The following is a 17256-nucleotide window of genomic DNA, read 5'->3' as shown; positions in this document are numbered from 1 at the left end:
GAACCTGAAATAAGCGCCCCAAACGTGGGGTGAAATCTCTAAACTGAAATAAGCGCCCCAAACGTGGGGTGAGATCTCTAAACTGAAATAAGCGCCCCAAACGTGGGGTTGTGCATATATATATGAGGTAGGATCCTTTGACACCGGTGTCAAATTTGATCTGAGAGACGTTAGATAAAAAAAGATCAACGACTCTGATTTGTAAGCATGAGACACCATTGATCTTTTTTGATCTAACGACTCTCAGATGAGGTGTCAAATTTCAAATTTGACACTGGTATCAAAGGATCCTACCCCATATATATATATATATATATATATATATATATATATATATATATATATATATGATAATTACTTCGAATCCAGCCGAGACAGTTTCATTAATTTGATTCCAACAAAATTACTTCGAATCCAGCCGAGACAGTTTCATTAATTTGATTCCAACAACCGAACTGATTTTTCTTTTTCTAATAACCAACATCTTCTTTCGGTTCTTTCCGTCAAGATGAAACCTTTTTGTGTTTCATTGCCCTATAGCTGCATATTTCGAAAAATTAGAAATGGTCTAGGCTCATCTCTAAGAGGAAGAAGAAAGGCAAGAACTTTATTCCTCCTCCGTAACATTTAGCTTCAGAAACCGAAAAAAAAAAAAAAAAAAAAATTGACAAAGGAAAAGCAGAAGCAACAATGAGCGACAGTACCAAAGGATGTGAAGAATCAATAGAGTACTTAAGAAAGATAAATTTTTTGCACACTCCTAAATCTAGCATGGTGTGCACCACAGAGTAATCACAGCTATGTTAGATGAAAATTAATAGATATAATCAGTAACCTTGAATACGGGGATCGCCTCACAGCTACGTCATGCAAAAATTTCGTATCATGCCTTGATTAGGATATGGGTTCAGTGAGTGTCTTTTTAAAAGAAACAAATTATATACTTTTACTAGTTTTAATTATGCATTTTTGGGAATTATAATTGTAATATTAAAATTATTTTTTTTCTCTTTCTTCTGAAACGGTGTGTTGATGCGAAAAGAGAAAAATATACGATTTTAATAGTATAATTTTGCATTTTCAAAAATATATAGTTAAAAACTGCTCAAAAGACACAAGCTTGTGTCTTTTAAAATGACACTTCTTTTTCTCTTAGGATATAGGGTATATTGTTCGATGTGAACATTAAAGATTAAATCGGTTTGGAAGTGCTTATGGTTGATTTGAACTTAATCCCCTTTGAACATTATCTTCCTCTTTATATATGTTATATTAACTGTTATTATTAATAGATATAAGGTAGTTACTAACTTGACAGTTATAATGATCGTGGTCTTATTGTCATATAGTAGGAAAGAATCATGGATTGGGGCCCACACACTCTGGGTTCCAATTTTGTGTTCTGAGAAGAGCTCACTATATGGGCTCTACTTGTGGAGCATATTCTTTATGCATCGGGTGCAGGTGCTCCTCCCATTGGTGGGCTCACATGTGGAGGAAAAAAACAAATTTTATCTCTCCTCCATACACATATCTCAGAAAATACTTGATTTTGAGAACATATATGGGCTCATGGTATGGGCTCTACATATGGGTGTCAGATAACCCGTTTCGTAATCTAAAGACTTATTTTATTCGAATAACGATACATGGGCTTTCCAGATTATGTCTAAATAGACCCATCCAAGTTATAAACCCGTAACATGTGTTATTAGGGTAGTCAAGACTTAACTTGACTTAGCTTAACACTAATTGCGTCATGTTTATCTTTGCTAGAGATTAATGAGTTTGAGATCTAAATGATTACCTTCGATAGTTGCAATCTAAAGTAAGAACCTTCGTACTATCATAATCATAGAGGGGTTAATTTTGGTATTTGCTTAGAAAAATATTGTATTTTTTTAAATTACAGATTTTATGTTAAAATGTTATGAATTAATTAAGTAATAAAAACTATAGACTTATAAAAGTTATGAATTAAATAATGCAAATAACAAATTCATAAAAATGTTGATCGAAGTGAATTCAATAATGATTGGCTTTTTTCACATTTAGACTCTCTTTTTTGGATCTATGTCAATTTTGTAAAAGAATATGTCGGGCTAGATAATTAACATACATATATATACAGGGACAAGTCCTATAGTCTTAAAATGAAAAAATTAAGTACCACCAGGCTAACATATTACATATCGACATTTGGCTAAAATCTAAGTATTTTGTCGTACGTGAGAAGTTAGAGGTAATTTTCGAGACAATTTCAGGCAAAATGGTCGTTCAAACCATAGCTAATTTCCTTAGAGATGAAATTCAATTACATTCGGGTCACACAAAGGAAACTGTTTTCAATTATTCGTAGTATTTTAATTTTTATTATTTAATCCAAATTCCAAACTATAAAGAACTTGGATATGGGGAAGAAATAATAAACTAATTGGGACACACGGTCTATCCCAATGTATGCTAACATGGCTTAGTCTTTTACGTGCAAAAGAGTTAGTGTGAAAAGAGAAAATAACAAGGAAACGAAATGCAAATGAAGATGGATATCAAGGCAACACACCAAAGGCTAAAATGGTAGCAATTAACTATGTCCACGACGCGTATTCAAAGCTCAAATCTTTGACAAAAATTATTTTCGACACTGTTTCTACATATTCAGGACTCCATGTTAATATGCTCATTAATTATATATGCCACAGTCGGTATAGGTCTTGGCGCCGATTCACCACAAATATCTCATTGTTTGCGCCGCAAACTGCATATATATCTCACGCAAACTCTAAGATTTCAAAGGTTGTAAAATAGGAAATGTTCAAGAGAAATTGTAGAAATTTCTACGTATATTACTATCAATCACTTAATTGGTAAATTCCTAGCATTGAATATTGAAGACATGTTGCCCTATAAATATGAATCACACAAGTCACATTGCTATATATGCTTCATCAACACTGTCTTTGTTAATACACAAAACTTGTCCCAATTTGAAGCAGCTACATAGCCAGCTCCCATAATGAGTTCCCAAAAAAACATTCAGAAAATTCTTTGCCCTGTAACAAGGCCACCACCTCAACCTCAAGGCAGTAATTCCAACACTCCAACCCGTGGGACTAAATTGCCCACCATACAACAGGTCTTTTCAAAAAGGAAGTAGAAGGTCTATTGAAGGTGCATGAAGGGAGGCATGTAATATGCTGAAAATGTTAGATTTATTGTGTCTAGTTTTTTTCTTTTATCTTAATAAAAATGGGTTAAGTCATAATCCACATGCGATAGATTAGAAGGTTTGTTGTATCCATTAATTTATTCGTTTGATTTTATGTTTGTTGTGTGAATAATGGAGTCACTATTCACTTTATGTATTTAGTACTGCAATTTTTTCTCTTGTACTTCGTTTCTCATTGTAAAAATTTCGTGATAAATTATCTTTAATTTATGACCAGTATCTTTGTCTTTGATTTACTCATCTCTTAAAGACTAAACAATTTCATCATTTTCTCTCTTCTTTTAAAATAAATTAAAAATAATCCTACCTAATAATCCCGTTGTATAATTAAGTAAAAGGGTTTAAATTAGAAACAGAGGCTAAACAGTACAGAAAATAATGAAATTTAAAATTGTTTAACATCGATCATCCACTGAGTTCTAAATTTTAAGAATAGAATTAAGAATGATGTGTATCGCTGCATATAAGGAAAAATATATTAAGAGGTTTAACCTCAATATAACATACTACAGGACAGATCATAATTTTGTTGATCATTGACCTTACGAAAAATTACAAATTTAATATCGGGAATTGTCGAGAATATAGTGTTAGTTGATTATTAAAGTACTATCTCAACTTGTAATGATCATATTAATATTTTAATTTAACGCATCCCTTGCACAAGAGTTATTGGACTTGAAACATAAATAATAAATTAGTTTTTTAATTTTTTTTGGAAACGAGGAGAGTGAGATTGTGATCACTTACCATTCTTTAAACTCAATAAATTTTTATATGAGAAAGTATTTTAGAAAAATCTAATATAAAATCATTAACTATTAATGTGGCCCTTACTTAATCGTTAAACTTTTCACTCGGTGAAATGATTGATTAATATTGAACTTAAAATATTTCCACATTGAGTTATTAGTTGAGAAGTGTTAATATACGTGCAGAGAAAAGGTAATTAAAAAGCAACTTTGGTACCATCTTTTTAAGTTTGACTTTGTTACTTTAAAAATAGAGGACATAACAATATAACAATTATAGAATGGGACAGGATATATGACATGACGTGACTTGCTATAATATAGCATAAGCTACAAAGTACAAACAGAGACGGTCTGCACTTAAAACACCGAAATGCCACTGGATATATATAATACCTTATATTTGAATTTTTCGTATCTGACAAATGAAATTTCTGAAAGCGATTTCAGTCGTTAACTCTTCTAGGCCCGTTTGTTTCTCCTTTCAGAAAAAATAATTTTTTTTCTTTCTTATTTTTAAAAATATATTTTACAAAATTTAAAGTTATTTATATTTTTATAAAAATATTTAATTTTTTTAAAAATTATTTGACTTTTAACTTCTGCTTTTTTTAGAAGTTAAAATTTTTAACTTCTAAAAATGTAAGTTTTCGACTTTTTTGTGACTTCTATTGTTTTTTAAAATAGACATCCAAACAAAATTAAAGTGAGAAATACTTTTTTTTTGTTGAAAAAAATAGCTTTTGGAGAATAAAATATCCATCCAAAGAGGCCCTAAATGGTTAGTTTTTCCCCTTCCAATAGTAAATGATATCTTTTTTGTTTCTTCTAAATCATAATGAAACAAAATCTTTTTGTTTTGTTCAACAACAAAAACAATTAATTAGTTTGTTTCTTAAGAATTATGTTATTTCGACAAAGCGTACATATGTTTTTTAACATAATATGCACTACATCCGCATGATCTATGTAGTTGATTTTAAGCATTGTGATGACTTGATTTTTTATTTTTTCTTGAAAAACTCATGTAATTTGTAATTTCATTTACTCAGTCATTATTGTTAATAAGGTAGCTTGTTACGTCCAGGTTCTATATTTTGCAGCCCAAGAAGACAAATGGAGAAATAAAATACTAAATGGGACTTAACAAACATATTTAAGAGAGAACTTAATTTATAACGCTATTTTATTAATAAATTAGCTTTCCAATAAAAGACAAACTTACAAAGGAAATAACAAGCTACTTGTGATCATCCTTTGTAATCACAAGATACTTGCATATAACTTATAAATATATCAGAGATACTATAAATTTACATGTGGAAATGGGATTATCACACATTTTAGCACTAAGGTTGTAAACTAAAAACACTTACGAAACAAACAATTCAGAAATTAACAAATAATGAATAGTTGACCCAATCTGCTGCAGTAAATGTTCTTCCTATATAGATCCTACTTCCACATGAACCTGCAACAAAATCAAAATGATATATGACATATATAGAATACGTACAGACACCATGCCTTAACGAAAATTAAAATAAAAAATAAAATAAAATGAAAGAAATAATTCTAATCCCTTGCTGATTTAGAAAACTTTTTGTTTGTTATGAATGAAAATCTAAATAAAGTCATGATTCGAATTTTAATAATAACTTTAAATGCATAAAAAAAATTCAGAATTCAGAATTCGATTTTTCGGCAAACATATACAAAAAAAGAAAAAAAAAAAAGGGAATTCATTTTCTTTAGGGCTATAGGAAAGAAAACCATGTGCAAAAGATGAGAAATAGACTATAACATATGGGATGGTCAGTTATTCATAGGACACGTTATGTGTAAATCTTTCATAGGTTTGAATACTAGGACACGTTTTGATGAAATGTTGTCCCGCTTTCGCTTAACATTGCATAGAAAGTTTAGGGATATTTCGCTACGTACCGGTGCTTATGTTCATGTGTCGTGAAATAATTCTATTTTTTTATTGTTTGGAAAAGAGAGGTTAAATGACTGCGGTTGACATTAGCTATCATCTTTGTTAATATTATACATTACTTTTATTTTGGGGACATTATCTGTTGTTTGGAAAGATAAGAACGATTGAAAAAATATTAATATTGAGAAGCGGAAATCATTTTTGCATCAATAGTTTTATCTTGATATTATTCATTTATGATGTTATGTCTTACATCTCAATAAACAAAAAAGAAAAGAAATGTATTATATATGTATTATTTTTATTTGAAATCTCAATATAATAATACACTTTCCCCTTTAAACATTCACCAAAACAATTTTCGTCCGTCGAGCTTTATAAAAAGAAATAAGAAAGACAAATGTGGCATATTTCAAAAAAAGAAGAAGAAGACGACGACAAATGGTGTAATTTTCATAAGGGTAAAGTATTTCTCCAATTACTGGAGATAGATTATTTCAAAATTACGTTATTTTGAATTAATGATGAGTATTTCTATAATTTTAAAGGAATTAATTAATGATGTTTTGTTAAAATTTATATGATAAAAAGATTTACAAAAAATCATTCATTAATCCAAAACGATGTAATTTTAGAGGTCAGTGTATATAACCTATCTCCAGTTACTAGTATTCATGATTTTCGGGAAAGAGGATACGCATTTCCTGTATCTTTGAATTTTGAATGACGAGTTGAAGAATACAATAACACATGGCCAGACGTGTTAACGTATTAATTGGGTATGAATTCAAAGATGGTTCTTTTCCTTGATCCTTAATTTACAAGGAACCCATACTGATTAAATTGGCTCTGCATTTCGTAATGCGGACTCTGAATAAATTTTTATACATTTGTTAATACAAAAATACAGAAGAATGATTTTTTTCAAGCCTAATAATCAGTAATGATCATATTCATTCTTATATACATAAGTGAATTTGTAATTTTGTGAAATAGAATGAGATCCAACTTTTCTTTTTCTCAAAACATGAAATTATGCTTCATTTTTCTTTCAAGGTGGACTCCCAGTTGCACAATGAGCAAATATGGGAAGTATATATCCTCATTTTCTAATTATTACAGTGTCTTAAAAAATTTAATTAAAAAAAAAAAAAAACTTATGAGTAGACGTGATATGTCAAGATAACATTATGTTCAAACTAAACGAGGGATTTAGAACAAAAAAACAATCACAAGCATTTGTTACTTAGGTTGGTAAACATACATTGTACTAATAAATGAGAAAAACAATACAAAGTTAAAACCTATAAAGATTTTAAATGGAAAATGACTGCTGCAGAGTCACAAAAAGAGGGTTGTGAAAAAATCAGAACCATTGCAAAAACGTTCAAGTGATATAGTGGCTCAAATCGAAGGATATGTCAAGAAAATCTGTAAAGATCATCACTCTACCCAAAACAAATTAAGTTTCCTAGTTGTACACCAGCAATTTTATGACAATCAAATTGTGGACGACCTAACAATAACAACATCATATTTTCATTGAAGTATTTGACTACCATAATCAGCATTAAACTTGTCATATTTGTGGGCATGGAGATGAGCAGATGGCCTTGTGTTCTTTAAAGCTGTCTCTATATCTTCAGGTTTGACTGGCCCAACTTTTGGCAACTCTGCAACCCAATAATTACATTTAGTTCACGAGGAGTAAAATTAAAAAGTAAATATTTATGAAAATAGTCATCATATTGTTCAATGAGAATTGCTCATGTTTGAAAAATCAACTTAAAGTAACAACTATATATCCTTGTTCCTGTGTAGACACATTTTGGCAAGTTAACTCATTGAGGTTAGATTCGTAAACAACATACCTTCTTCAGGCACCACCTCTTGTCGCTGTTCAAGTTGTGACATTAAGCGTCTCAAGGGCTGCATTGCTGTCTCTTTAGAGAGTAATCGGATATCTGAGCCTGAATATCCTTCTGTCTGGTCCACCAATAAATCATAGGGGATCGGTTCCTCACCAGGCAGTGAAGGAAGGAGTTCCTCAAACATTGCTCTTCTCGCTACTGGTTCTGGAAGTGGTACAAGGATCTTTTGATTACGGTCAAAGGAAACCATTAGAAAAAGATCGCAAAGCTTTCAATTGCAAGATCAGTTTGCTTATTGGGCATCATCTAAAAACGCATTCAGCTATGATCTATTCTCTACAGTAATAGGGAATAACCATCAATTTACTGATCAGGGGGTGTAAGAATGTAGTATGTAAGTGGCAGCATTTTTATCTGCAAAATGGATCTAAAAAATAGTAAATTCCTGTACGTCCCTAATATCTTGAATTAGTAACCCAAAAAAAAAAAAACCCAAGATACACCGAGCTTCATGCATACCAAGTTTACAAATAGACCTGTACTTGTCTAGCAATGAATTTCTACGCAGAGTAAAACTAAAATGCAAAGATAGATAACAAACCAAGAAAACGAGATAGAGTGCCAGGTTCATTTGTAAAGAATAAAAAGTTCAAATTCCAGTAGTCTAGAAATCATGAGAATTGAGGCGATAGGAAATGCCCAATAATTTATTCCATGCTCCAAAAAAAAAAAAAAAAAATCAAAAACCTAACAAATCTTACATGTTTCTTCCCCAAGAACAATTATAAAGCCAATGAAGTAAAATGTAATTTAGAGGACTAGAACAATTTGACTTATTTAATTATTATGAACACTAAGCATAAGAATATATCAGAAGGATACTCGTTTCTCAAGACGTCGAAGCATGGCTGCATCCAATTCCCAGGGAAGATTTGTTGCCGCCAAAACAAAAACAAGTTCATCTGTGCGTGTCAAACCGTCCATCTGCAATCTAATCCGAATGATTAATTTTGGAGAAAGCATGGTGTAGAATACACATGCCACTCCATTGTTAATTGATAACGCATATTAACTTATTAAGATGCACTGAGACTAAATTGCAGAGGGCACAAGCTCCCAAGAAAAAAAAAATCTTTTACAGTTTCAAATGCCAATCATCATGGGAAACATAACAGCTAATGAATCAAGTCAAGATAGCTGCATAAGTAAAATTTTGACAATCTATCTGAATATTTACGAGAAATAATCTCAGTAATCATTGTTTACTGTTCAAATTAAGCATGAGATGTTTAAGGACCTACCTGCACAAGTCAATGGAACTACAAGAAATGCAGTATTACATGAAAAATAAAATCGGAAGTAAAAAACAATATGGTAGGGTGCTGAAATTCTTAAAAATCTGAAGATTATCGTCACTGCTCATTTAAGCAGATTTGGATGTGACACATCCTTTTACATTCTATCTTCAAGTTACTGGACTAATTTAATAAGGGCTAAGCTATTATGTTTTTAACACAATGATTGAAGAACTGGGTTAGGCTGTAATTGCTTCTAATCAAAGAAAATGTACCAGTACCAACAACTATTGGTTCAAGTGATAAGAAGTTTGTTTCCCTTAATCAGAGGTCTCAAATTTGAGCCCTAAAAATGGATAAATGATCTTGGGAAAGCCACCCCTTATATGGATCCAACCACGCTCGAACCGATTAAGTCAGGAATTCAATGAACCGGTGGACAATTCCAAAGAAGATATACCAATCACATAATTGCCTGCCTGTACATGATTCCCCCCCCCCTTTTCCTACATTTATATATTCCCCTCCTTAACAAACTACTAACAGAATGTCCATCCCAGCACACATTCCCCACCTTTCCGCAGCCACTACCAACATTGCTTTCTTTAATTTGATTTCCTGTATGCTGCCCTTTACTCAAGTAGTTCTTTACTTGGCAAAATTACCTGAAGGCTACACTTTCTTAAATCCAATTGTAGATATTATGCTAGTAATAGCTGTACTTTTTTCCCTTTTAGTCTTTACTCAAGTAGTTCTTTAAGATTTTAATGAGATCTTTAATTTGAATGATGTGCCATGACAGAAAAAATTTAGCAAAAAGTCCTACACTGACTAAAGCCCAAAGTCAAAGCAAAAACCCAAGAAGTTACTGAATTTGAATTATAGTCTCAGTCCTCAAGACTCATGAGCTTGTATCGATGGAATTTATGGTAGTCAATAGTTTATGAGTTATGACCATGTATATACTGTATATGCATTCCTACTATTGCTTGCTGGACAAGAAAACCTCAAAAAAAGAGATTTCCAATGTTTGAAGAAAAATGCTAGCGAACACTCTTTGACACTCTTTTCAACACTATTATTGGGTAAAATCCCATGCTAGGCCTACTAATAGAGAGTGGACCTATGTTATTTAATACAGCATGAGCTTTCACCCAATAATAAAAAGTGTAGAAAACAAAGTGTCACAGGGTGTGTTGCTAGCTCTCATGTTTAAATTAACAAAAGAAAGCACACTCAGATTTATATATGTAACTACATAAATGAAAAAACAATACATAATAAAATATAAAACAAATTTTGAACTCAAATTAATTTTTAAATTTGTCAAATTGGCAAAGAAAACTAAGTTCTTCTTTCTCCAATACTGCCATGCATAAATTTGTAGTCTGCTGCATTGTACAACACAGACATCAAAATGAAAGAATAACAATTCAAAAGTGATGAAATCATACCAACAGAGTTTCCAAATATGACATCTCAGAAAATAAACAATTGGTGCGGTTGGTGGTAGATCCAACAGTAAAAATAAAGCAAAATAAAAACTTTTAACAATCATATTACTCTAATCTAATTAGTAATTTAATGATACGGAAGTATGAACAATGTAAGAAACAAGCATCACCTGAATGAGTAGCTCAGTTTTTAACCGTCTACTTGCTTCATGTTCACTGCGTGCTTCACCACGTTGACTAATGATTGCATCAATTTCATCAAGAAATATTGTTGAGGGCGCATGATGCCTTGCAAGCTCAAATAACACCTTCACTAACTTCTCCGAATCACCTGCAATCTAAATAAACTTCGTAAATGTACATATTCGCTAAATAGTAAATAACAAATACAACAAAGAGAAAGAGGAATAAGGAGCACTTTAAAAGCCCTCTTTCTATCAAGAAAAAGAAATGGAGGCAGACAAGCCAGCAATTAAAATGAAGTAGCCAAGAAATCACATCTTTGCATTAAGGTTTCATCACCTAATGGAAAGCACGGGGATTTAGACACATTTTTCTTTGATACCTCCAATGATTTCATCTCCAAGAAAAATTTCCTTTATAATGAGAATTGGGTGTTGGAAACATAAAAAGGACAAATTTATTAAATTTCAATTCAAGAGTATCTTTGTAACAGTATCTTCACGTCAGAGTTTTATATTAGTAGATGCATTATAATCTACAATCATTCCAAATCAATGTTCTGTCTGCAGGTGCACATCCACAAATGAGCATGTGATTAGGAATAATACTGGAATAAAAATAATTTTTTAACAACATTTAACAGTTTTTTGTGTCGCAACTTGACAAAATTTAGTATTGAATTAGAAGCTCTCATCATCGAGATCATATGCACCAAATTTAACGGCATTTGAAGAATAAAGCCTGATGATCAATAAGAAGATTAATTTGTAAAAGCTATCAAATGTAAAAATAGTGCCATATAGTTTACAAAAATATATTCTACACTCTTTCTTTCAGATCATTGGTTATACAATGAGATGAGAGAGAAGCTGAAAACACAAAAAATGGTCCAGGTTGAGCGTAGCTTAGAGGGTCATGCAACCAATTGTTTTAATCCAAATCATCCATGCTATGTTTGAGTTCCTCTGACTCTGACAATAAACCAGCATTTTTTTAACATGATATATGTTGTGTGTGCCCGTCTGTATCTGTTTGGCTAAGTAAAACAGACGATGAAGGTGTTGAACAAGTGACCTTTCCAAACCAAATAGGGTATATGATCAATTTGCAAGATTCACGGTAGTTGCTAGCATCATAGTATTTGAAGAACAATAGTTAGTCGTATTATCTTCCAAATACAGATTATTCTATCTTTTTTTAAAAAAATTACACCAGCATTATCCTCCTCTTATGCTCAGCAAGAGATTTAAGTCACTTTCTTGAAAAAATGAACACTTCCAGGTTTCATACCTAGATTAAGATTTACATAAGAAACATAAATAGTCCAGAAAGTGGGAGAAAAAAGGTTGTTAGAAACATGCCTCGCCATTTGCTGACAACAGATGATGCTGAAATATTAAAAAATGTAGTCTTGCATTCTGTTGCAACTGCCTTTGCAAGCATTGTCTGCAACATTCAAACAAAAGTTATGTAGTTATTCAATTACTCAAAAAAAAAAAAAAAAAAATGATATATCAAATCAAAATATGAAAATAGAAAAGCTATATACTTCCTACAACATAATGATTTTTGAATATGTAATTTTATTCGCACACAAAATTAAATTCTCTTACAATTTTAGTATGACACTGAGGAAGCAACCCTATAAAAATTTTGGGGGAGTGGTGATACAAACCTTTCCTGTCCCTGGAGGGCCAAAAAGGAGAATGCCCTTCCATGGTGATAACAGACCAGTAAAGTACCTAGACACATGAGAAAGATCAAATTGACCATGAGAAAAGATTTCACTCTATATCTCTAGAATATTTTTTAGCACATATGCAAGTTTAGCAATGCAAACATTTAAATATTAGTAAGGAAAATATCTTAATGCAGCCACTTTTGGCATTACTAGGTGCTTGAAATCCAGATCTCGGTATTTTTTTAAAAAGTAAACTAAATGACTGATGTTGTTAAAATTGCAAAATAACAAATCTTGAGGTCATAAGCTGCTTTGTCATTTTCAGACAACCAGCATTCAAAACATAAGAGTCAACCCGACCTCCTTTTTGTCCCCTTTAATTCAAGGACTTTAAAATGAGAGAGAGAAAAATCAAATTAAGAAAAGAAACATGTTAAGAAGGAAAATAAGTATAAAAAATGAGAATAAAAAGATCCTCCTAGAGCAACCAAGATAGAAAGAAAATAAAAGAAAAAAGTGCATTTGCTCATAAGAGCTCTACAATCTCTTTGTAAATCACCCCGTTGAAGAAACCATGAGGCAAAACCCGTAAGGTAGGTGTTGGGCTATGACATGTGGGCCCAGGTCCAGCAATGCAAGACCATTGCAATTAGTTAGAGGAGAGAGATCGAGAGGCTGTTATATGCAGGTGATTTTGGTTGGGATTGACTCTCACGCATGAATCTGTAGAATTGTGGATTTGAGGGATCTCTCTGGAACCATGGTTGTGAGGTTCTTGAGAGTGAGCTTTGGAGGGTCATTTGAGGAGTTCCTTGTTTAATTACTGTTTAGTGAGTTTTCTCTGTAGCTGTTGCAGTGACTCTGCATTTGGTTCATCTTTTTGTTTCTGGGTTGCAGTTCTCTTGTAGGAGCTAATCTCCAATCTTGTGTGTTCAATAGAAAAATACTGGTTCCATCAATAGGAAACAAAGAAAACTACTCTATCTCAGAAAAGGTGTGAGGGGAGAAGCTTCTGATGAAAGACTATGGTATTTCACTCGATAGAGATAACATAACTCCACAAATAAAGCATAATTCCAAATACCCTCACTTCCACTTCTCTCTTGCCTGTGTGCTGCAACCTACTAGGCAAGTTATTCAATCTATGAGGTAAAGTGGCAACAGAGGAGCCATTGTAATATTGTCTAAGGACTCATTTAGACTAACATATTGATGCTCAGAAAACAATGAAAATGCTTGACTAAGTAAAAATATGTATGATTTACATACTGGAGATAGTAAAGGAAGGTAGACATAAAAGTGACCCAAAATATTGGAATTTCCAGCTGTTTATACATAAGAATATTCCATCTAGTTCCAGACCTTATAACATCATGAAATAAATAATGTAAATTTATTAACTTGGGAAGTTCTAGATAAAATATTGGTTCATGCTGAAGAAAAATATATATAGGATATTGCTTATAAAATTAAAGCAGTATGTAAGCCATCATACAGTTCAACTAAGAGAAAGTTAATCTTATGTTCCTATTATCACTGCTTTCATGTTAAAATATTAAAAAATGAGTTTATTTATTTATTAGTTTGAATGATCTACAATATCCAACAAAAAGATCTCATCGATGACATATAGAAGAATACCTTGACAAGCAGTCAAACAAAAATTTCATCAATAGCTCTAAGATATACTATGCGTAGTGAGTTTTCAATAATGATACCTACTTGGGATACTTAATTGGCATCACAACAGCCTCTTTCAGTAAACGTTTTGCATTCTCTAACCCCTTGATGCTTTCCCACTTTACATCTGGACTCCCTCGAATGATATCCCTGCCAATGGTTATGTGCAATTATATAAAAATACATGAAAAATATAAAATTAAAATAAAATAAAACCACTTCCCGTTAAACCCGACCAGCGAGTGTGAGGTGGAGGCAATCCTTGTACGCAGCCTTACCCTTGCATAATTGCAAAGAGGCTGTTTCCTAGATTCGAACCCATAACCTTTCAGTCATGAAGGAGCAGTGTTATCACTGTGCCGGTCCGCCCCCCTTTAAAAATACATGAAAAATAAACTTACAAAATAGAATCCAGCATGTAAACCTTGACAACTCACAATGTATCCCCTCCATGTAGTCATCAGTTATATTAAGTGTGTGAAAGATTAAAAGAAGAGAAAATTTACCTACTTAAGCTCTCTGCTAAAGAACGCATATCTGCAGATTCAAAAGGTGGTAGCAAAGACTTCTGCCTGAAAATGTTAAGGATAATTATCAATAGTTCAGAGAATGAAGAAATTCTCTATCTTTCATATAGTCTCTTAGAGTCAGAAAACTCAAGATGATACTGCTAATGGTTACAGTTGTGACTAAAGATTAAAGGATCAATTTCAGCTGTGGCTGCTAAAAGATGCACAATTGTATGATATTCCCTGCTTCTTCCCTTTAGTTGGGAACAAATTATCCATCTTCCATACAGTCCCTTAGAGTCAGAGAACCCATGAGATGATACTACAAATTGTTACAGTTGTGACTTGTGAGTAAAGATCAAAGGATCAATTTCAGTTGTGGCTGTTAAAATATGCACAGCTAAATGATATTGTCCATTTATTTCCTTTAGTTGAGGCAAAAACCTCAAAGATATGGAGTAAGCATGAACCTCAGGCAACGAAAGAAAATAGAAACTTCCTCAATCCTATCACTGTCTAACCCTGCTTGTCTAATTTTGAGTATCAAGGACTTTAGCCATAGTTGAACTAATTTGTTGTTCAATCAGTTATGGACGATAACCTACTTGTTTGTTATACAAATAACATTTTAACATTCCAATAATTGCTATAATTAGTGTAAGTTACACCAGTGCCATTTTTATTAAATAAAATTTGATGTTTCTTTCATTCAATACATGACAAAAGACAAGAACTGGAATACTGGATAGCTGACTATATCCCACCATTTTTAAAATTACTATATTCAATATATACAAAAAGTTTTTGCAGCCAGCCACGAAATTACATATAAGAATCAGTCTTTTCTGAAAACTTCTACGTTTGGATTTCATGCATATCAGTTTTGCCAGTAATTAACACACAGATTAGCACATGTATAGGCCCTGCTAGGCTCAGAGAATACAGTATTCTCCCAAGCAAGATTGGTTTCCACTGTTAGCACTAACAGTTACATTCACTTTTGGCAGCATACTACTGACTTATATGCAATGATAGTACACCACTACCAGACAATTACCTAATTAATCAACTTCAAACAGATAATTTCTCATATAATTTCAAGTATAGAAACTAATGGCTTCAATAATTGGTTAACTAGCTATTCAATATCCAATTATAACTTGACTGACAACTCAAGTAATCTAATATTTTTCCTTCTCTGTTTTTATTTGATTAATTGTCACAGCAGAAAAGAAACACTTATCGCTTTTAAGTGAGTATGTGCAAATTACAAAGCCCAAAACTACAAAGTGATGGAAGAAAAAATCGTACGGCCTTTCGTCCATATTGTTTGGTGAAAAACCATTAGTATGCCTCGGATGCTGCCCCTGAAACAGAGAAAATTGAAGCATGATAAAGCACAAATCAGTAAAATTTGAAGGAGCAGTGACCAATTCGCCACGAAACTTGATATAACAGACATAGTACCTGGCTTTGAAACTGCTCATAAATAGCCATATCAGATGTTCTTTTGGCATGCATATTGCCATTAGATGCAATGCCCAACGAACTTCCGTTACTGACTGCTTTATCAGCAGTCTCGCCATTCTCCACGACTTTCTTCCTACCAAACTTCACATCATAATACATTTTGAAGTCCTGGAGATCCAAACAAAGAATGTCAACTTCTCAGTAAAAATAAAATTCAATCCACCAGATCAAGATTCTAAACCACATCTAACCAAGTCAACAAACGAAAAACTAAGACGTTACACGAGGTACAAAGAGCAAAGTATAATTTCCGATAAATTCCGCAAACTAGTAAGAACACAAACGAAAATCGATCCGAACAACTAGAACAGCTCTAGTTAATTGCACGACGAGAAAATGGAAGAAGAAAACATTGAAAGAATAAAATAAAAATGGATCCTCCTACTACTACTGCACAATGATTCAAGGTACCGTAACAAATTGTTCTACTAGGATCAGCGAAATTTAGTCCAGAGAATCGTGGCATCAAAACGAAAAAAAAACAAGAAGGAATCGAGAATCACACACGGTTCTAGTGTAGGGGGATTTTTCTCGGGAAACAAACAGAAAAGAGAAATTAAAACCTGGAAAGACCAGCGAGTTGGCATTGGTTCATCGGCCATCTTAGAGAATGAGAGAGAGAGAGAGAGAATTGAAAAGGTGTTTCTCTCTCTAGAATGGAGCGACAGCGAGCAAGCAGCACTGTTTGTCTCTCTCTGAGGAGTGAGGAGTGAGAACAGCGAAGAAATGAACGTACAGTGTATAAAAGTTGAGCTGGAGAGACTGAATCTCGTGTGGCGCCACGTGCGTTTATCATACACACGAATCTACGGAAAAATTTAATATTATTCGGGTCCACCACTTATTCACTAATTTCTTTCCCATAATAAAACTTTTTATTATCTACCAAAAAGTTAAAATAAAAATAAAATTTTTATTCCATTTCTGTTTCTTTTTTTAATTTTATTTTATTTCTTCTTCTTTTTTAATTTTTTTTCTCTCAATTCCTTTTTTTTTCTATTATGAACCAGGCCACCAAAAAAATATCTCTGAATCTACCTAGTACGTACACCTATTAATATCTTTCCCAATTTGCTAAGATGCAGAACTGATTCTTAATATACTTTTATTTAATTCATACCTTTATACCAAAA

General features: G+C 32.5%; 1 protein-coding gene across 1 annotated transcript; it reads right to left on the bottom strand.

Annotated features, from left to right (window-relative positions):
• Positions 1-7230: 7230 nt before the first annotated feature.
• LOC133304468 (uncharacterized) lies at positions 7231-16818 on the bottom strand. The gene is made up of 11 exons (XM_061504507.1): positions 16687-16818; positions 16061-16231; positions 15905-15960; positions 14591-14656; positions 14127-14234; positions 12399-12465; positions 12085-12169; positions 10711-10871; positions 8674-8775; positions 7792-8014; positions 7231-7593 (listed from the first exon to the last, which is right to left on the bottom strand). The coding sequence occupies exons 1-11, from the start codon at positions 16723-16725 to the stop codon at positions 7460-7462; spliced, it is 1212 nt and encodes a 403-aa protein (XP_061360491.1). The 5' UTR covers positions 16726-16818; the 3' UTR covers positions 7231-7459.
• Positions 16819-17256: the final 438 nt, after the last annotated feature.

This window comes from Gastrolobium bilobum, unplaced genomic scaffold (assembly GCF_033153095.1).
Source record: "Gastrolobium bilobum isolate Gb01-03AN ecotype WA unplaced genomic scaffold, APGP_CSIRO_Gbil_v1 utg11839, whole genome shotgun sequence".
NCBI lineage: Eukaryota > Viridiplantae > Streptophyta > Magnoliopsida > Fabales > Fabaceae > Gastrolobium > Gastrolobium bilobum.
The sequence above is the reverse complement of the archived record's forward strand: the minus strand, read 5'-3'. Positions and strand labels throughout refer to the sequence as shown.